General features: G+C 40.3%; 1 protein-coding gene across 2 annotated transcripts in view; it reads left to right on the top strand.

Annotated features, from left to right (window-relative positions):
* srgap3 (SLIT-ROBO Rho GTPase activating protein 3) overlaps nt 1-20,878 on the top strand; it is a 75,446-nt gene extending 54,568 nt beyond the window's left edge. Inside the window, exons 9-22 of one of the 2 annotated variants that reach the window (XM_042504357.2) lie at nt 455-652; nt 919-1,003; nt 3,244-3,271; nt 5,217-5,247; nt 6,437-6,497; nt 7,126-7,203; nt 7,776-7,910; nt 8,460-8,565; nt 9,990-10,217; nt 10,366-10,439; nt 14,385-14,565; nt 14,766-14,915; nt 15,041-15,356; nt 16,717-20,878. In XM_042504357.2, coding sequence (XP_042360291.1) covers nt 455-652; nt 919-1,003; nt 3,244-3,271; nt 5,217-5,247; nt 6,437-6,497; nt 7,126-7,203; nt 7,776-7,910; nt 8,460-8,565; nt 9,990-10,217; nt 10,366-10,439; nt 14,385-14,565; nt 14,766-14,915; nt 15,041-15,356; nt 16,717-17,163 — 2,118 coding nt within the window. In that variant the 3' untranslated portion in view covers nt 17,164-20,878. Of the gene's footprint in view, nt 1-454; nt 653-918; nt 1,004-3,243; nt 3,272-4,620; nt 4,724-5,216; nt 5,248-6,436; nt 6,498-7,125; nt 7,204-7,775; nt 7,911-8,459; nt 8,566-9,989; nt 10,218-10,365; nt 10,440-14,384; nt 14,566-14,765; nt 14,916-15,040; nt 15,357-16,716 lie in introns of both variants that reach the window. The other variant, XM_042504350.2, reaches the window with a different exon arrangement.
* The last annotated feature ends 301 nt before the right edge of the window (nt 20,879-21,179 follow it).

Genomic DNA, 21,179 nt, shown 5'->3' with positions numbered 1-21,179 from the left:
TGGCTCTGTCTCTTCTCTGTCTCCCCGTGTGTTGTGCTCTGGAGGATAATGGATAAGTCCTGCCATCACTGGAAATGAGCTTTATCAATCTCAGCCCTAAACAAAAAGCCCCCTTCAGTAATTTCACATGCAATTTGTATCTTTGCCAGGACACTCAATTTCATGTCTTAGTCTGATGTATGCGTGATGTGCAGCTTGCTCTGGACTGACACTCTGATTCTGCTTGCTGTAATTTCAGTGTAATTCAAGGTCGTTTATTGTTAGGGGCTTAATTTCTCTTTGATATTGATATGCTAGTGTTGTAAATCACTCACTCTTGCCCTTGAAAGTGTCACCAGCTACTTTGTTTCAATCAGGGCTTGGAGAAAAATAGCCACAAAAAGGGAAAAGACTGAATAAGGTCTGATGCTTCATTTGTCATCTTTTTCCTCTCTGTTTTCTCCCATCTGTGCAGGTGAGAAAGACCTTGGATGCCACCATGCAAACGCTGCAGGACATGCTGACGGTAGAGGACTTTGACGTGTCGGATGCTTTCCAGCACAGCCGCTCCACTGAATCCATTAAGTCGGTGGCCTCGGAGTCCTACATGAGCAAGCTGAATGTAGCCAAAAGGAGGGCGAACCAACAGGAGACTGAAATGTTCTACTTTTCGGTGAGTTCGTGTCATCGTTTTGATCTGTCTATCCATCCAAACTGTTAATTGCTGCCCAGCCTGCTGTGGGCTCCAGCGTTGCACTGCTTTTCAAAATCAAGCCATCAGTCATCATTTCCACTTGCCCTGAAAATAGAAATTAAATTAAAACTAGAACAGATTGAATTTATGCTGATTTGAGCGACGCTGAATTGTTTAACTGGGCTCGTGTTACAGTGGATTAGTGCTGCTGCTCGCTCATTGTTGCCTTTCATCTCTCCGTGTAGAAATTCAAGGAGTACCTGAATGGCAGTAACCTCATCATTAAGCTGCAGGCCAAGCATGACTTACTGAAGCAGACACTGGGAGAAGGTAAGGAGTCTTTTCTCTTTGTTTGTCTTCATCGGTGACCCACTGAATTCCACCACAGCTCTATAAAATTGCTGCCTGCAGGGTTAAAATGGCGCAGGTCTTATCTAATAAGCAGCGGGGAATGAGGTATAGGAGGCTACAAAGACAACAATATTTTAGGGAAGCAGGAAAGAAAAAGTGAATAGGAGCTGATATTCAAATGGAAAACTATCACACCAGGAGCAGACTACATCTACTCTGAGGTGTCCATCTCCCTAGTCTGACCCACAGGATGTAAATTGTAGGTATAAAGGCTTGGACCTACTTTCTGCATTGCACCTCTGCAAACAGCTGCTTTCACGTGCACGCAGTTCAATTCATAGTGCAATTGAGGGTCCAGCAGTAAAAGGAAGGCCCAGGAAGTGAGCTTACTGCCCATCTATTTCCAATGTTAGGTGAAACTGACACTGAGAATCTGCAAATATGCACTAATTTTGGTGGAAAATAGTAATATTGGAATTTGAGGGGTTCACCTTTGTCCAACAAAGGCACGGCATGATAAAGGTCTGGCTATGCAAGACTGCCTTTCCCTTCTCTACTTATGGTACTTATGCTACTTGCTTAAAGAATTATTCGATTAGTATCCATATATAGTGAGCCTCAGGGAGGTTTTCTATTTCCAGGCTGTAAGAGAAAGGCTTCCCTTGGCCCCTCCCTTCCCCAGGGGTCCCTTTGTCACCTCAGCCGTGAACAGTTTACGCCCAATCAATCTGCAGGCCCATTCCTGCAGCTGCTCTTGCATTAGGGGTTCACCTTATAGAAAAGGGCATCAGGCACAAACAGCTGCGGCCTTGCAGCGCACATGAATATTTCCACAATTCACCTTGGATTCAATCATTCATTCATGTCATTACTATAATAATTGATTTTGCTCTGTGAAGCTTTCAATAAGTCCTTGTGATTCCCTCTGTGGCAAACTACTATCTGCATGCCTTTGCACTCATAAATGCTCACAATATAGTTCATATCAGTCTCTGGACAGATCAGATGTATGTCCACAGTGGAGCAGCTGAGACTATATGAACACGGCATATGGTGTCTCCAGGTACCACCCATGTTTAATTATTCAGGTGATCAATCAACGTTGCATCGTGCTCATTAGCTTCGTTGCCCAAAATGGCGTTTGTGTATGCGTGCGGTTGTTTGTGAGCGTGACACAGGGAACAAGATGAGACTGGTGAGTGCCACATGTCGTTTACATCTTGCTGCATGTATTAATAAAAGCATAATGTCAAGCACTGGCACCAGACAAGATGGTGCAAGGATATCTGCCAGCCCTTGTTTCCCAAATAAGGAGTCACCAATTCCCTTGTTCACTGAATTTGATTTGTCCTTGTCTCCTTTTATGTTCATATAATAGATATCTCTCATATCATTGAGGGACTCTGGCACTTTCGTGATGAAATTAGGGGAAAATCAACGTGGGGTTTTTGCTTGAGAAGCTCTGTGTAATTTTGAGGTTGGCTGGTCAGAGGTAGACAGGCTATCATTCAAAGGAATGACGTCTGGGAAATGTGCTGTTGTTTCTCCACATGAATGCCCCAGAGACCTTGTCCCATCTGCCAGAATGATGTGCTGAGAAATGGGTTAGCCTTTGCTCTTTCTGTCCAGGATGGAGTAAAGAAATAATGTTGGAGTGCTTTGATGCTATTGTTGCTGTATTCGGACATTGACTGCCTTCAAGTTGATAACACAGTCAGACAAAGACACACTCTAAGCTCATAAAGAAAAGCTGGGTCATCTTTGAATTAACTGACCAAAGGATGCGTGTTATCAGAAACATAAACTTCGATGAATAATTAAATGAGTCAAAGGCAATGTAATGGCGAGTTTGCACTGTTTTTTCTCTATGCTTTTGCTATATAACATATGCGTGTGCTGTGGAAACCCATAACAAAAGGCTCAGTGAACCAACACAGACATCCCCAACATGCACACACTGCAGTAGCCACCCCCCTTTTCTTTGCTCTGGGAGGAGGCCCATAACCCCACAGGGTCCTCCGGGTCCCCTGTGGTTTCAGCGCCTACTGCTCAATGGCTTTGTCCAATGAATGGTGTTAGCACTGCTCCATTCATCTCTCTCTCTCAATAGTCATGTTGTGTCTCATAAAACCCTCCAGTGATGGTGGACACTGGGGTCTGTGTAACATGTACCACAAAGACATAACATGTCCCTCTTGTGTTTTGTTTTTTGTCCACAGGGGAAAGGGCTGAGTGTGGAACTACAAGGTATGATCTCCTTTTCCTCTCAGCCATGAAGCATCTGCTTATAGCATGTGTTGATTATATCTAACTACATTGCATGGCAACATTATAGTCACTGAATGTCAGGCAGTGACTAAACAAAGGCCACGCTCAGTATTTTTATAGACATAATATTAATGTTAAATCTATTAAGTAACCATGGTTTCACAGCTGCTATTATCCTTTCAAAAAATGACCCACTGGCTTGCTGTTACAACATATTGTAATTGTGATGTCATCCATATACAATTGTCATAGAAATTAATTTTTTGTTGCACCTCGCTGAATTTGTCAAAATCAGTTTAGAGTTTGGACATGCACGCATTAATTTCTAAGAGCATTTTTTGCATTTTGACAGAGTAACATGGCAAACAAAATATTGTATTTTCTGTGAGAAAATATGTAATTATTAATTCCGACCAATGACCTTGTGTAAAGATGGACGACGCATCTCTCCTTCCTCTCACTGTTAAAAAATGAAGCCAGAATTAAAATATGTCTAATAGGGAATATAAAAAGGAGCTGCAGTATCAAGTTTTGCTTCCAGTCTGACCCAGGCAAGAGCAACGCCACTGATTGTTTACACACCAACTGACACGCACAGCTGTCAATCATGACGTCAAAGCCCGTTTATAGCATCAGATTACTAATTAAAACCAAACTTATCAGAAAAAACTAACACTTGAATGTACATCAGCCTAATAAGAATTACCTAGAATGACAGAGACCATCTTGTATTTGATGTGTACTTTGATCTTTTAGTTCGGCCCTCGTCCCAACCGCTAACATGAAGTGGTTGCAGTTTATGACTTTTACCGCGAACCAGCCAGAAGTGAATGATTGAGATTTTTTTGGCTCACTTTTGGGGAGCTGTCATGTCGTCCATCTTTATACAGTCTATGGTTTCAACATGTATCACTATATGATATGTTTGGATTGTTAGTTTAATGTTAAACACCGTGACATATCAACTGGCGTGTGATTTATATTTATATTTATATATATTACAGTGTTCATTAATCTGTGCTGTGTTTTCTATTAAGTCAAGAAGTGTGTTATTAAAGATCCACAGTTTTGTTCAGCCTAACCCCCCAGCTGTAATTAAAAGGCTGACTTTTATCAAGCCTCAGTGATAAAAGCCTTCTTTTAATGAAGCATCTCACTTTGGGTTTACCTCGACTTTTGAAAGATTATTCTCTTTTTCCATTACTTCACTTAAAGAGAGAGATTATCACGGCTCTGTTTTAGTCATTCTGTTTTTTTGAACCTCTGTGTTTGGTTCTACAGTTATGGTGAATATGGTGTTGTTTTACCTCTTGTCCATCATTTCACAGGCCCCCCACCCTTCCCCCTAAACCACAGAAAATGCGGAAGCCTAGGCCACGCTCCGTGTATAACCATAAGCTGTTTAACGGCAATATGGAGACCTTCATCAAGGTACCTCTGGTGGTGGTGTATGACTAAGCGGCCCCTGTGGAGCAGGAGGGGAAGGCAGCTAGAGCCTTCGCTCTCATTCTCTTCCTCACTCTGGCCTTCTGTTCCTCCCTCTTCCAGCTGCCCTTGATCACGATATAACGCCTCTGTTTAACCTCTAATCCTCCTCCTCCCTTCCGTGGCTCTGTCGGTGCAGACAGAGCACCAGTCAGCTGTCTATTCATTCCCCTCCAGAACATTTTACCATCTCTGGCTTTATTTTCAAATCCAGTCACCCTCTGGATGACTGAAAGGCAAGAGACAGCAGTGGATCTGCTTTGCCCCTTACTGCACCCCTTTATCTTTACTGCATCTCTGTAGCTTTCTTATTCCCAGTCCCTGTGCTTAGCCTTCTTTAACCTCCAGAGAGGTCATTCGTCACCGGAGCTTTTCTAACTCTGTGCTTCTCTGCCATCTCTTCCTCTGCTACTCTGTGCTTTGCGGCTTTCTGTCCCAGAGGAAGAAGGAATGCCCGTACCCGCATTCAGGTACCTCTGTTGTTGGAGAGCGTAGGTCAGGGCACAAGGGCACTTAAACTTGTAGACTAATAGTAGAAATATATTGGCTACTTCTCAGGCTACACTTGCATGCTGCTAGTTTCCACATCTATTCTGCAACATCAGGTTATTAATAGCAGTATCTTGTATCTTGGATGTTTTTGTTTGCTTTACACTGCTCATGAGACTTGCTTAATAAAATGTTAATGAGGCTTCAGGATGTCTGAGGCATTAGGTTTGTGATAAAAGTAGCAGTAGACTTCTCCTGTTTTGCATTTCTTTAATTAATGTGAACTAGAACAGGAGATTTGTTATTTGTAATCAAAATACAGTTATTTAAATAGTGTCTGTTTAACTCCTTAGTAAGACAATGTTAGGTAATAATGGTGCTAAATAAAAGCTACACAAATACTAGTTAAAGTGGAAACCACTTACAGTTATCTCTGTGACAGTGAACAACTGCTTATAAGGATCAAAAAGTTTGGGACAGAATAATTTAAACACAGATGTTTAAATTATCTGTTTATAGTAATCGAGTAGTGACTTACTATTTTCATTTTTGGTCTTTTTTACACACAACAACATATGGAAAAAACAATGTTGAAACCGCAGTCGTTCTGTTCTTTTTACTTAAGTCCCATGATCCTTTGACTCATTGTAACCCGTCCAGCTGGCTACCTGACACTGGTGCTGCATGCAAATTAAATTAATGCCGGGGGGAAAAAGTCATTTTCTCTCAATGAAAAACACAGTCTCCTCAAAGTTTATGACAAACTAACATAAATGAGCCAATTAGATGCAGCAACAAACTCGGGCTACCTTGTTTAGTCCACTAAAACAATAAGAAACAGCCATGGCTGCTTGTTATGGAGACAGAAAATGAATAAACACATGGAAAGCACCTGTGGTTGAAGCCACTCTCATCAACTGGATTCATATTTGTGGTCATGAGGTGCCCCTGATTGCCTAATATTCATGTAATAAACATACAAATTACCAATTAGATGGAAATCTGCATGAATGAAATGAAATAAAAACTCAATCAATTTGATGCACACAGTTGTGATCACTATAAGAGGTTTCCACTGTATTAATTACTCTTTTAGTAATGTATTATATTTTGCTTTTGTTTGTCTTGCCTTCTCTTTGTTAATCTACCTTTCGTATCTTTTCATTTCAGGATTCAGGTCAACCAATCCCACTTGTTGTTGAAAGCTGTATCAGATACATCAATCTATACGGTGAGTCTCACATGTTGCTGTGACAACTACTTCTGAGTGAAAGGGCTGAGAAAGAAAGCAAACCATGAAGTCCTTTGAAAAGTCCTTCAGTCTCATAAGAAGTGACAGAAGCTATTGGACGAGCCAATCTATTTCCACAAATAGCCGCAGGTACAGAGACTGACCTGCTCCGCTCTGCACCTCGAGTCTCAGAGGCGCTCAGCTGCCTGCCAGTGATTTGACAAGTTCATAACAATAGATCACACATGGAGAGTTTTCAAAGTCCCATCGGTCTTGGTTTAGTCGGTTCAGCCACCACCACCCCTCCTAACCCTCTCTATAACTCCTCCCTGTCTACCTTCACATCTGTCTTCAGCTCATTGCCGTAGCCTGCAGGCCTTTCCCCTGGATCTGGACCTAATGAAACTCCAGAAAACTGATTAGGAGCCCTCTAACTGAAACCATATGCTGCAGTCTCACTGAGGGGCCCTCTCATGGAAAAATACGCATCTCCTTTATGACTAGATTACATTTCCTGCTCTGTGTTATGTGTTTCCAATAGGCTGTCATGAAGCTGGCACTAGGGTTCGGAGATAATGGTAGCTAGTGTAACTCTGAATCTCTAAATTCTGGGCTGTATTTCTTTCAGGTTTGCAGCAGCAAGGCATATTCCGCGTGCCAGGATCACAGGTGGAGGTCAATGATATTAAGAACTCATTTGAGAGAGGTGGGTCAAAAACAGATGGTTTTATATTCCCATTTTTCCTGTCACTTGAAGGTTACATGTGTAGGAGTTAGAGGGATTTTGGTATAAATGGACAGTGTCAGAAAAACACTGATTCTTAAAATGAAACTGCTTTATTCAGTACTTTTACTGGTTAGGTCACTATTGTTTTGAGACTAAGAGACCTCTGTGGGTAACTTGGCTTCCGATAAAAACCTTTTAACAAAGGTAAGCACACATTAACAGGTGCCAGGCAAGTGGCCTTTGTGCAACTACCTCGACAACTTTTGAGAAACACTGACTTAACTGTTTAATTCAGGTTTTTTTTTGTCAATTTTAATCACCTGGTCCACTTGTTTTGGAGAGGAAGATACCTCTGCGAATAATCCGTCTTCAGGTAAAAATCTCCTGAACAATGAACGCTGAAAGAATTCTCTCATGTTTCAGCTGTTTGCAATCTGCAATCCTCACCACTAGATGCCACTAAATCCCCCTAAATCTTACACACTGTTCCTTAAAATGTCATGAGCCCATTAAATGTCAGCACTGAAAGCACTTATATTTCTATCACTTAGGTGAAGATCCCTTGATTGATGACCAGAATGACCATGATATCAACTCAGTGGCAGGGGTGCTGAAGCTGTACTTCAGAGGGCTGGAGAACCCCCTCTTCCCAAAGGAGCGCTTCCTGGACTTCATCTCCACCATCAGTGAGTCACGCACAACACAAAATATTCAAAGCCATTGCAGTCGTGAGCAGACTGATTGAACAGAAAAGAAAAAACACACCTTGCAGTTTCTTAGAAACTCAGCTCTATTGAAGAGGAGAAAGGCATGCAGTGCAGCACATGGAAGCAATCTCAGCAGCGGGGCTGAGATTTAACAGAAAGCCAGTAGGACGAGAAGAGTGTGGGCCGCATCAGACGGCCGTGTGCAAGTTCACCACAGAATCATTTCCCCGCTGTTTCTACAGTAATAGTTTGATCACTCAGTGTGCCTTAGGGGTCTGGTGAAAGGCAGGAGGGGGGCATCTATTAAAGTGTCAAATAACAGTTTTCAGAAGCTTCTCTGCATTTTGCTTTTGCTCACTTTGATCCATTCTCTCTGCTAGGGTTTGGTATATATATTATATTTCAGTGGACAGTGTTGTTAAAGGCTGATGCCCACATATATAAAAGTTTATAGGCCATATTTCTCTTGTTCATTGCAGTGTAAATCACTGTTGGTACACTTCTCTATCTCTGTGCTTTGTGTTTCAGAGCTGGAGTCTGGAGCCGAGAGAGCGCATCACATCCAGCAGATTATTGTGACTCTGTCTCGCACCATCATAATCGTCATGAGATACCTTTTTGCTTTTCTCAATCAGTAAGTCTGCACTGATTCGTATTACATTTTAAGCTGCACGTCCTGATGTATACAGACAAACTTGTAAAAGAGAGTTTATTCCTTGCACAGACATCAGTGATGTCATCAAATATTAAACGTAAAGATCGTAATGTAAATCCACGTTTAACAAACAGAACAGCTACAGCCAGGTGAAAAACAAGATACAAAAGTATATATAAAAAAAGAACACCTGCTATTTATTGCTACATCTGTCTGCAGCATTTTAGGAGTTATTTATGTGCTTGGAAACTCATGCCTTCGCTGAAGTAGTATACCTGTCCTTTTATAATGGATGTTATTAATGCTCCTCTTACAGGGTTTGCCTGCAGAACAAAGAGTTTGATTTCATACTGAAGGTTTCACTCTGCTCTTCTATACCCCCTTCAATGATGGAGCTGTTCCAGCTGTGGTTTTACTGCTCAGCTTTAGCTTGTTGATAATGTGCAAGGACTGATTATGACTTCCTCTTGCAGCACTGAATGATTTGGTTACCCAGAGTGGGCTGTGGCATGTGCTGGCTGAGTTGATTTGTTTAAGGGGTTGGCTGATCAGAGCGCTCTTTCAGCAAATGTCTAACTAAGCAGTGCAATGAAGCATGTAATACTGTATGTCAAAACTGTGTTCAGTTGAAGCCCGACTCTGACTCTGTATGAGATGTGTCAAGTACATACTGTAGTTCATTTACAGGCACTATGGGATTGATCACAAAGGAGCTATAATAGATATTTTTAAGTTGCTGTTTTTTTCAATAGACCATATGACTACTTATATGTGAACAGGATCACAAAATGTGATGAACCCACAGAAACAGAAATCACCTCAGCATCTTTAAGCTCAATGTTGTGGTTTTCCGGCTCTCATCTTTTGTCTTGTGGTCAGTCTTATTTTTGGCTGCATCACTGGCAGTTTTCAGTGTGAGTGCTTTAAAACCAGGGGTACGTACGTGCCCAGCAACAAACAACAAATAGATAAGTGGTGAACATAGTGGAGCAATTAGCAAGTGAAGTGTCAGATATTCCCCTGAGGTGTTGGTGGAGACCAAAAACAGAGCCAAAAGAAGTGTGGATTTTGGACTTAAATTCCCCAGTGGACTAGGATTATGACTGCAAACAATTAATTATTTTGCTTCTGCTCTGCTGGTTGGTGCTGATTTCTCACACATTCATCACATAGACTATTTTTTTAATACTAGCATTTTATAGAAGTTCTCGACAACATGACAAAGGGTAGTTTAAGAACAAAAGTACACAATGGTAACGTAGCCTTATCATTCCCAATTGGATCGACAGATCTTTTAATCCAGACTTCCATAAGACAACAGCTTAATATATAGCTACAGTATTTAGGTTAAATGTTTGCTTACATCATTAAATTCACAATGCTCTGCCTGCTGTGTCCCTCAGCCTCTCCCAGTACAGTGATGAGAACATGATGGATCCATACAATTTGGCAATCTGCTTTGGTCCAACACTGATGCCAATCCCTGATGGACAGGATCCTGTAGCGTGCCAGGCTCATGTGAACGAGGTCATCAAGACCATCATCATCCACCATGAGCTCATCTTTCCCAATCAGCGTGAGCTGGACGGCCCAGTGTATGAAAAGTGCATGACTGGGGGGGAGGAGTACTGGTGAGTATCGGCAGTGAACAGGTAGTTATGTTCAGACTACTGTTCTCTTTGTTGAAGGTTTAAAAGAATAAGCTGTGTTACCTTATATTATGTTCATGAATCCAATGTGTACATAGTGATGACTTGCTCTTTCCATTTCCTCCCACAGCGACAGCCCACACAGTGAACCAGGTACCATTGACGAGGCTGACAATGGAACTGAACCACACACCAGTGATGAAGGTCAGTATGTCATAGTAGTCATTTTTCATTTTGTTATTACTCATGCATCACTCCAGGTATAGCTGTTTGCCAGCCTGTTCAAGACTGAAATGTCTCAAAAACCTTTGAATGGATTGCCATGAAATGTGGTTTTCATGTTCACTGTGCCCACGGGATAAATCATACTGACTTGGTGATTATTTGACTTTACCTGTAGTGCCACCAGCATGTTGACATTTGTGCTGTTGACAATGTCCCCACAACAATTGGTTAGAAGGCCGTGAAGGCGGTACAGATATTCATATTCCCCTCTGGATATTTTGTTGATTTCCTGACTCCATCTAATGCCAGAATGGCGTTGAAATTTCATTATGTGCAGTACTGTGCTTCATTACCAAATACCTGAAAAACTGATAGCATAACTAATAGTCTCTGTGGCTGTGTGATGTGTTTAGTGTTAATTAGTAATTCAGCTTACTAAAAAGTATTGTCAAAAATATTGATTTATCCATACATATCTATGTGGGCTGGGCAATACATCAATATTATATCAATACTGTGATATGAGTCTAAGTATGAGACTTTTGGATATCGTAATATTTTAAGTGTTGTCTTTTGGTTGTCTCTTGATGTAATTTTCTGAGTTGCCCTTTACCCACACAGTCATTATCAACATTACTGATAAATATAAAAAAAACTTTAAAAACTCCTTGTAAGTTTAAATATTTTCTGAAAGCAACAATAGTCCACCCTACAATATTATCACAATATCGATATCGCAGTATGACGTCAAAAATATTGAGACTTTTGATTTTTTCCTTAACCCCCAGCCCTAATATCTATTCTGAATATTGAGACCATTTCAATACTCATTTTTCACAGTATCAATACACCTGCACCAGCTGTACTGTCTCACCATCTCTTATTGTTAATGTTTATTTAGTGCTGTCATTCTGCTGTTTTCTGAAAACAACTAAAACAAGAAAAGTCCTTGTTGTCTGGTAATATTTATCGCTTTTAATAAAAAATGTAACTTGTATTTCCTCAATATTAATTTTCCCTTGTGAAATTGAAAATGTTATCAAATAACATTATTTTTCTAGTTATTGTATCAAAGTTGGAAATTCCACTATCATGACAACACAAATGCTGACACATTAAGATAAGTTGGTCAACATGACACATTTAACCTGCCTAACATGAGCATGTTAGTACATTTGTCAGCATATTAGCATGCTGACCTTATTTTTTAGCCCCAAAGCACCACTGCGCCTACAAACAGCCTCATGAAGCTGCCAGCATGGGTCTCAATGTTGTTTGTTCATGCAGGTCATTTTTACTGTTTTACTGCATGTGATGTGAGTATCCATGTAAACTGTTGCTATGGAGCTATCAGAGCTGGAGTAATATGTCGCCATTATTTTCTTTGACACCACAGCATATATCAAGACTTACCATTTTATGTTAGTTTGCACTCAAAATACTGAAAATCAAAGAGAAGTCACATCTTAGCAAATGGTACATGGCGTTCACATGAGAATGTATGTGATGTCATTTTTGGTGGTCTGTGTGGATATGAAGGCTGTGCAGCCTGACCTTTTTTATTAAGTGCGTTTGACTGTGAGGTGAGTGAGGTTTGCACTGCAACAGCTTATGATTGCAAAGGCTTATGTGATGTTTGAAGCTGAAGGCAAGTTGAGTAAACAGTGTTGGCATGCAGCACTGCCTCTTTGATCTGTCTTTCTGTGTGTGCGAGTCTCTCTCCTCTCTCTCCCCCTCCCTCCCTCTGCCTGCTCCCCTGCTCGCTCTTTGTTCAGTGTTAGTCAGCAATTCTCCAGAGACTTTCTCCTTTGTGCAGTATTTCCCCAATTCTCCTCTGAGCTTTGAATGCATAACTGGGCCAGGCACAAAAGCCAAAACACGGGTAATACACAAAATAATATCTCCTGCGCCGTCTGTGAAGAGTCATTGGACAGTTCTATAAAGTATGGAGTGTGTGAGGTCAGACTGGGGTAACCCTGTCGTTTAGCTGCATTTCTGTGCTGTTTGGCTGTGTGTTTTAATGAGTGCTGACCCTTTCTTTCTTTTCTTGCTCTTACTTGGAAGAAGACAACAAAGGCTGGCTGCCTGCTGTAGACTCTTATGTGACATTATGTGCTCTGGTGTTGCACTGTAGTTTCTGTATTTGTCTTTGTCAGCAGTTCAGTTGGTGTCAGATTAAGAACCAAGTAAATATGCTGTACCTTTTTGTTTTGTCATTACTTTGGAACTTTAACTAAATCTGAACAAAACTGCTTTTTATCTCTATTCATTCACAACGATGTCTGTCCGTTCATATCTTTGCACCCCTCGTGTAAGTTTTTTTTTCTTCTTTTAAATAAAACCTAGCAGAGGGGTGCAAAACTGAGTTTTCTTGGTGAGAGCTGATTGCAGTTAACCAGACAGTTAACCCTGACTGACCCCTGCTGACTGGCACGTTGCACTGCAGACAATTATCATTTTAAATTTAGGCAAAAATCTCACTTTATCAGACTTGTTGTGACCTAAAATATATATTTTCCATGCAAGCTGTCAAAAGGTTAGAATTCTAATTTTATTAGATATTGAGTTTCAACATTTTTGCATTCCTAGTTGCAAAAATGATATGAACCTTTTTGTTTTCTAAATAAAAAGTTTTTTAAAAAATCACATAATGTTAAAAAGTTGTCACAGAATAAGAATATATGAATAACTCAATTTTCACAAAGATGTAAGATAAAATGTTATGATTCTAAGGTGAAAATGTTTAAACAGTAATGGCTGCATTCAATAATTAGTGGTAAGTCATTTCTCCAAACGTGTGTTATATTAAATTTTTGTTACTCTGTACTATGTCTGAGGGGTTTGCAGTGTAAACTGAGGCTTCATGTACTGAATCATAGCAATGATGTCAATGCCGCGAAAGCTAAATAAGAAATTCAAGATCAATAGATAATAATAATCATAAGCATAGTACTATACATATATACCTGGGGCGTGGACTTGAGTCACAACGACACTGAGTCGTTTGACTTGAAAATGCTTGATACTCTCCCCTAAGTCCAACGATGAAAGTGTATGTCATTTAAAAAGTGTGCCACAAATCAATTAATTTCCTTTAATTTCCTTAATCAGCTAACATTAATGCAATTCATTCTTAAGATTTTCCACTTTGTTTCAACCAATCCAACAGCATGAAGTTGCAGGAGAAAACCACGAAGAACTAATGTCACATTAGTAAGCACCAGTTTGAAAAAAAAAGATTCATTCATTCATTCATTCATTTTCCGTAACTGCTTGTCCTCGTAAGGGTCGCAGGGGGGCTGGAGCCAATCCCAGCTGTCATAGGGCGGAAGGCAGCGTACACCGTGGACAGACTCTCGCAGGGCCGACACATATAGACAGACAAACATACACGCTCACAGTCACACATAAGGGCAATTTAGAGTCACCAATCAACCTGACCTGCATGTCTTTGGACTGCGGGAGGAAGCTGGAGACCCCGGAGAGAACCCACGCAGACACGGGGAGAACATGCAAACTCCGCACAGAAGGGCCCCCGTGAAAAAAAGATACAAAGCTAAATTTGTTTGCATATAAAACTACTCAGTGGTTGACAAAAAACTAACTGTAGTATACAAAATGTTCAGGTCAAAAATAACTGACGAAGATGCAACAACTTACAGCAAGTTTGTTTTAAAAGAATAAATACACATTTTAAAAAGGCATTCATGATTTTTGTATTTGTAATATTGGCATTTGGAGTGCATAATGACTTGTTTAGGAGCAAAGACTAGTGCAAAGACTTGAGACTAACTTGTGACTTAAAAAAAACAATGACTTGATATCTACTATACTTAGTTAATCTTGGATTGTGAATTATGTTGTTGATCACAGCCATGTTGAGTCTATCAATAAACTATTTGTTGATGTCTGTTAATGTTTCAGAAGTGGAACAGATCGAGGCCATCGCCAAGTTTGACTATGTGGGACGCACTCCCAGAGAGCTGTCCTTCAAAAAGGGAGCGTCTCTGCTTCTGTATCACCGGGCATCTGAAGACTGGTGGGAGGGCCGCCACAATGGCGTGGATGGCCTCATCCCACATCAGTACATTGTGGTCCAAGACCTGTGAGTAACAGCAAAATGTGTCTTGTTGTTTATCTTGTGTAAAGTTTTTCTCTCACCCATGTTTCAAACCGTCACCAGTAAAGCTGACAACATCACACTGAACTTTGGAGTTGGACAGAGTTATGCTGAATATTCCTTTAAAATGTTCTTACTGTAGGTAAACATGCGTGCTTGTATGCGTGTCACCTCTGCTCTCGCAGGGATGATGCTTTTTCAGATAACCTCAGCCAGAAAGCGGATAGTGAAGCGAGCAGTGGACCGCTGCTGGATGACAAGGGTTCATCCAAAAATGATGCCCCGTCACCATGTGAACAATCACCAGATTATAACTTCGGAGGAGTCACGGGGAGGTAAAAACTATTTTAAAATCACCTTTCTTTAAAAAAAAAAAAAAAAAACGTAATTAAGTTTATTGAGTTTGTTATATTGGAGTTCTCCTTTTTGACGATTGGTCTGATCGGGTCCAACTCTGCAGGGTACGGCTACGGTCCGATGGAGCTGCAATCCCTCGTCGTCGGAGTGGCACAGAGACCCACAGCCCAACCAGAGTGGCCGACACTCCGCCACGGGCTGCAGCCTGTCCCAGCAGCCCCCACAAGGTGTCCATCAGCAAGGGCCGTATGGAGAGCCCAGAGAAGAGGCGCCTTGGTACCTTTGGGAGTGCAGGAAGCATTAACTACCCAGACAGGAAAGCTTATCCTGAGGGCCACCCTCTGAGACCAGTGCCAGGGGCCACTCGTCACAGCAGCCTCGGGGATCACAAATCGCTGGAGACTGAAGCTCTGGCTGAGGTAAGGTGGGAAATTTAAGGTAGAGGCAAAACAGATGAGGAGAAGAGTGGGTACAGCAAATGCAATATGACTTCAGTGCTGCGACCTTTGTTACATGTTATACCCGTTTCTCTCTCTCAGCCCATTTCTACACTTTCCTCAGTAAATAAAGGCAAAAATGCCCCAAAAAACTGATGAAAAAATAAGATTAAAAAATGATATTAACAGAAGTTGTCTCTTTTGGTTTAATTTGTTTACATCTTTATGTTTGGCGGCTCAGTGGTTCCAGTGCCACACGTGTCAGGCAATTATAGCATCTAAGAGGATTTAGACGGTTTGTCAGAACAGAGCCAGACCCCCCCATGAAGCTGTCAATCTGAGAGAAGCAGCTGGGACCAGAAATAAATGTCAGGGTCAGACTGCAGCTGGGAGATAGACGCACCTCAAGGTCACAGAGGCCTGGAACTGAATAACAAGATAACTAGCTCTGAATGTTCAGCACCAAATGGTCCTCATCAGCTAATGACTGCGGCCATTAGATTCAAACACAATCCAAACATCAGATGTTCATCATGTTCCTTAAAGGGATATTTTGCCCCAAAATAAAAAATACACATTTGTCCTCTTACTTGCAGTGCTACTTATCAATATAGATTGTTTTGGTGCGAGTTTCAGAGTTTTGGAGATTTCAGCCGTAGAGATGTCTGCCTTTCCTCCAATACAGTGGAACCAGACATCACTCAAAGTGCCAAAAATACACACTTGAACAACTCAACAGAAATGTCTATTCACAGAAGTCTCAGCATCCTTTCTTCTGTGCGATGATTTGTTTGGAGGGAATTTTGTAGAAAGAAAATAGTTCTTACATGGAAAAAAAAAAATACAATTGCTTAAAGTTAATCTAAAATTTCACAATCTAAATTTGGTTTCCATATGATATGATAAAACTACAATAGTAATACTGTAATGCAACAATAATCTAACATTGACAAGTTATTGCTGACTTGAAATTGATAATGATGGATTACATAATGGTTTTCAAGTTTGCAGAAATTAATAGAAAACCAGTGTGTGTCTGGAGATGTTGGAAATTGTAGTAAAATGTTTAACAGTATAGACTAAATCTTACCCTGTACATTCTTTATTTGACAATTGATATTAATAATGTTAATATATGTGAATTGTGCCTTATGTTACTTTGGAGAAAGATAGTTGAGTATCGAAGCTTTTGGTTTGTGGTTTGTCAGCAGTCAGCCATCTTTCTCCAGAGTTTCTTGCTCCACTTGCAACAGAGCTTTAAATGTTGTTTTTAAATGCTACATGTTTCACTGACCTGCTGTTATTGTTCTCTTCTCCTCATCTTCATCTTCTTCTCTACCAGGACATAGAGAAGACGATGACTACAGCACTTCATGAGCTCCGTGAGCTGGAGCGACAGAACACAGTTAAGCAGGCTCCCGACGTGGTTTTGGACACCCTGGAACCCATGAAGAACCCAGTTAGCTCCGAGCCCGGCAGTCCTTTGCACACCATCATGATCCGTGACCCGGATGCAGCCATGCGCCGCAGCAGCAGCTCCACCTCTGAGATGATGACCACCTTCAAACCCGCCCTCTCCGCCCGCCTGGCTGGGGCTCAGCTGCGCCCCCCACCCATGAGACCGGTGCGCCCCCCTCCCACCCAGCACCGCTCAAGCAGCTCCAGCTCCTCAGGGGTCGGCAGCCCTGCCGTAACTCCCACTGAGAAGATGTTTCCAAGTAACAGTACGGCTGCTGGTTCTAATATGAATACGCCCAGTGATGCCGGAGATAAATCTGGTACCATGTAGCAAAGGTGGAATCTGCTGGATGGGAAGGTTGAAAAGCTTCAGGGTAAAGCTGATGGAAATGAGTGCTGATGTGTGAAAAGCAGATATGGATATTTTTTTTCTCTGTTTTCTGCCTGACTTAATTCATATATTCAGGAAGCTCTTGAAGCAAGCCTACAATTTGTTACCATGGTGATAAAGCGGTGGAAGAGGCTGTAGAGGTGTGATAGCGTAAAGCTCAACTCTCTTTGAAACTTGATTAAGAATACACGTATTTCAGTTTTACCTCAGTTTCAATAAGAAAATCTGTGGCCATTTCTCGTTTCAGAGATACAATGAATGCAAGTGAAGCAATACTTGTGTGACATTTAGTTTCCACTCCGCACATGTCGTCCAGCTGATGTTTCACTCACTTCTACTGATGTGGGTGAAACACCTCATCAGGACGGGTGTTAACATTCAGGCTAAAATATCATGTCTGGTTACCATTTAGGTCGCAGGCCTTATGGCTGTACATACAAACTTACTTGAAGTCACCATGCTTTCTGTTTGTACTATAATACAGTGGATGTTCAGCAAAGTAACAACTTAGTGAGATTATATACTTCTGCATGTAGAGTTTGGAGAAAATACGGAAAATGTTAAAGACTTGCATTTTTGAGAAAATTTTAATGATGTGGGTTTTTCTCAAATGATCATTGTAAACATAAAATATGAGTGTGAACCAAATTTTGATGGCTAAAAAAAAGCAGTTTCAGTTGTCTAAATATTTGACAAACTATTACATGGGGATCTTACAGTTTGGTATTTTAAATCTGCCACCTGTGTGGTCGGGCTGCACAATTATGGCCAAAACAATAATCACTATTATTTTGACCAATATTGAGATCACTATTATTTCTCACAATTATTCATTGTTTTTAAAGAAAAAATATTTTTATTGCACTTTTAATTTTAATAAACAGCACTGCTTTTAATTTAATGTCTTGCTGCATTTCTGCTAATGTATTAATGTTTGCATTGAAATAACTAAATAACTAAACTAAAATAAGGTTCCTTTTTTTAGCTGAATTTAGGGCATCTCTTAGAAGAAATTGTACAAAATGTTTTCACCCAAACTTGGATCAAAGGAGCACTTTCACCTTGTGCTACATTGCTGCTAATTAACAAATCTCTGCATCAAATCAGACTTAAAAGACTTGTTCATGTGAATTTAGTGCTTCTTCCATGGAAACAAAACTGCTGCTGTCAATATTGCAGCCAGTCATATTCATTTAATCGTGCAAAGCCAAAACCATGATTGTGATTAATATTCGATTAATTGTGCAGCCCGAGTGTGTGGTACTCTAGATGTTGTACCTGAAGTCATCCCCGCTGACGATAAAAGCATCATGGCATGAAGATCTCTGACACATTACTAATCAGAACTTAACAATTTTCCACCATCACGTACGGTCAGACTGTGGGCAGACCCAACGCGTCTGCTTCCCTGTTTTTTTTTTCTATGTCCTGTATATGAAAAGCAGAAAACTAATGCATCAACTAATGTAGGAATCCTGTGGTAAACCTGTACATAAAATATAGCTAGTAATTTTTTTAAGTGTTAAATCTTGTACAGGCTAATACAAAAAAAGGCAACGGGTTGGCTGTGAATGGTAAAGATCACAAACCACCTTTTAATCATCTTCAGTGAGCTCCAAAAATGTACTCTTTAACTGTGTAAAATAGAGTTCAAATCTTGTCCTGTGTGCTTAGGATGCATTTGGTAACTGTAATGTAAAAAACTGAATCTTGTTGAATGGACAACAAAAGCTGAATACATTTTTTTCTCTGTTTTCGACACACTCGCCCATTTTCACAAAAAAAACTTGAACTGTTGCCACTTCATGTCTAATTTGGGTGATTTTATTATTGCGTAAGACATATGGATGGAAAAGTACCCTCTGACAGTTCCTCTTTCAAAATTCAAAATGTGATGCTCACCCCAGAGGAAACTTAGAAGTCGATGTTGTGACATACTGTTATCGCAGCTATCTCAGTTTCTTTCCTTCCTGCTTTTTTTCTTGTCCTTGATGAAAGCTAACAGTCATGCTCTGACTTCAGTTGGAAGCAAACTAAATAGAGAACGTTTCAGTGTTTATATCTACTGTACCTCTCGTCATTCTGGCAGCTCGTGTCCAGAGACCTTGTTATCCGCATCCCAAAGAGCCTGCTCTGTTCTGCATGTTTTGCGCTGTAATGTCTGACTCATACTCTGCGGCAGTTAAACAATGGCTGTATGTGGTGCCTTGCCTTGGTAAAACGCACAAATTAATTCAATATTGGATTTTTTTTTATTTTTATTTTTTAAAGAAATGGGCCTTAACATTTAAAGGGATTAGGAATGATGAGTTAAGCAGTTGCTAAAATTGCAATGCAAAAGAATAATGCTTGATTGAGTAAAATAAACTTAAATATTAGCATGTAAACCAGGCTCTGATTCCACTGTCAACTCTGCAGTCGGTCTGTATTCTGCAGTGAGATACATGAATATGTTTGCTTGTTGTCAATGGACTGATTTTTAAAAGCAGAGAGATCCTGCAGCCAGAAAAAAAAGGCAATACAGCATTTAGACAGTGCACTCACGTCCTCTGCTGGTTCCTGCTGGTATTGCCTCTAATGTGATGTACTAGTGGATACCGTCACCTTTACATGGGCATTATGATCTGGAGCTAATATTACAATCACTGAGCTCATCCATATAGTTCTCTTTGTCTGTCCTGGTTACAGTTTTGCACCTGAAATCTATGAAGATACAAAAAAAAAAAAAAAGTGTATGTGTATGAAATACGAAGAAAGCACACAATTTCAAAAAGGTGAAATTATCATCGTTCTATTTAACTAGACTGTTGTTTTGTTTTTTTTTTTATTTATAGACACTTGTGTAAGTGGAGCCGGAAATTTGAGTGCCTTTTGTGCACAACATCAATTTTTATTGGACTTTTATATTTACTTTTTTTACTGTGATATGTTGTCTATTAGTTGTCATGTTTATTATAAACTGATGATAAACTGTTGCTTTTTTAGCTTTACTTTCGATTGCTACTCAGTTGTCAAACCGCCACAAGGAATACATGGTGTAAAGATATTCCTCTCATGAATTACAAAAGAATCATCATGAAATGCTCGTCTGTTTTTGGGGTGATCGCTGAAGAATAGGAACTACTGTATCTGCTGGTGACGTTCTGGAGAATCATCTCAGAATATTTCCCCCATTTCTTTTTTAATTGTGTGTGAACTGCCTGTGCTGTGGTTGAGCCGTAACTTGCCATTTAGCTCCTTCCCTTCATTGCAGTATTGTTGGAAACAGCAGAACTGATGTGGACCCTCCTTTTGCAGAGGTTATAAAGCACCTGGTGCGCTGTCCTTCTCCCTACATGTGATGTTACTCAGACATTTTTCTTTCCTGGAATGTATGCTGAAATGGCTAATACTGTTGGTCTGCTGGCATGAGGAGACTGTAAGTTAATATTCAAAAGGGACATCACAGTAAGAGAGCAGACTACTGTGTTGTGTGGACCGGAGTGTGAGTTGCTGTCACACTGTTTAACTTCTCTTTAATTGTTTGTCTAGTGATGCTGTCTGTTGATGAGTGTCTGATTGGTTGAAACCCTGTGATGTAATGTACACCATACCACTGACTGGATGTTGAAAACCCATGCATCCAAATAAAACCATTATTGCTCTGTGAAATTGATATTGTGGGTGAGTTGTTTTTTTTTTAATTTGTGGCGTTAGAATCTGGAATTAAGTTATTATAGAAACGTGAATCACATGTTAGAAGTCTAAAAGATAATAGGTAATGTAATGGAAGCATCTTCTTAGTTGTCACTTAAACTGACCATACTTCAAAAACCTGTGTTTCTCTGGTTTCAAAGTATTTAAAAGTTATATTACTTAAAGGGACAGTTCACAACAAAATCAAAAATACATATTTTTCCTTTTACTTGTGGTGCGATTTACCAGTCAAGATTATTTTGGTGTGAGGTGCCAAGTGT

The sequence above is a fragment of the Plectropomus leopardus genome, chromosome 2, assembly GCF_026936395.1.
Source record: "Plectropomus leopardus strain MGB_pleo_1.0 chromosome 2, ASM2693639v1, whole genome shotgun sequence".
Taxonomy (NCBI): Eukaryota; Metazoa; Chordata; class Actinopteri; order Perciformes; family Serranidae; genus Plectropomus; species Plectropomus leopardus.
Note: the sequence above shows the minus strand (reverse complement) of the source record. Positions and strands in the feature narration are given on the sequence as shown.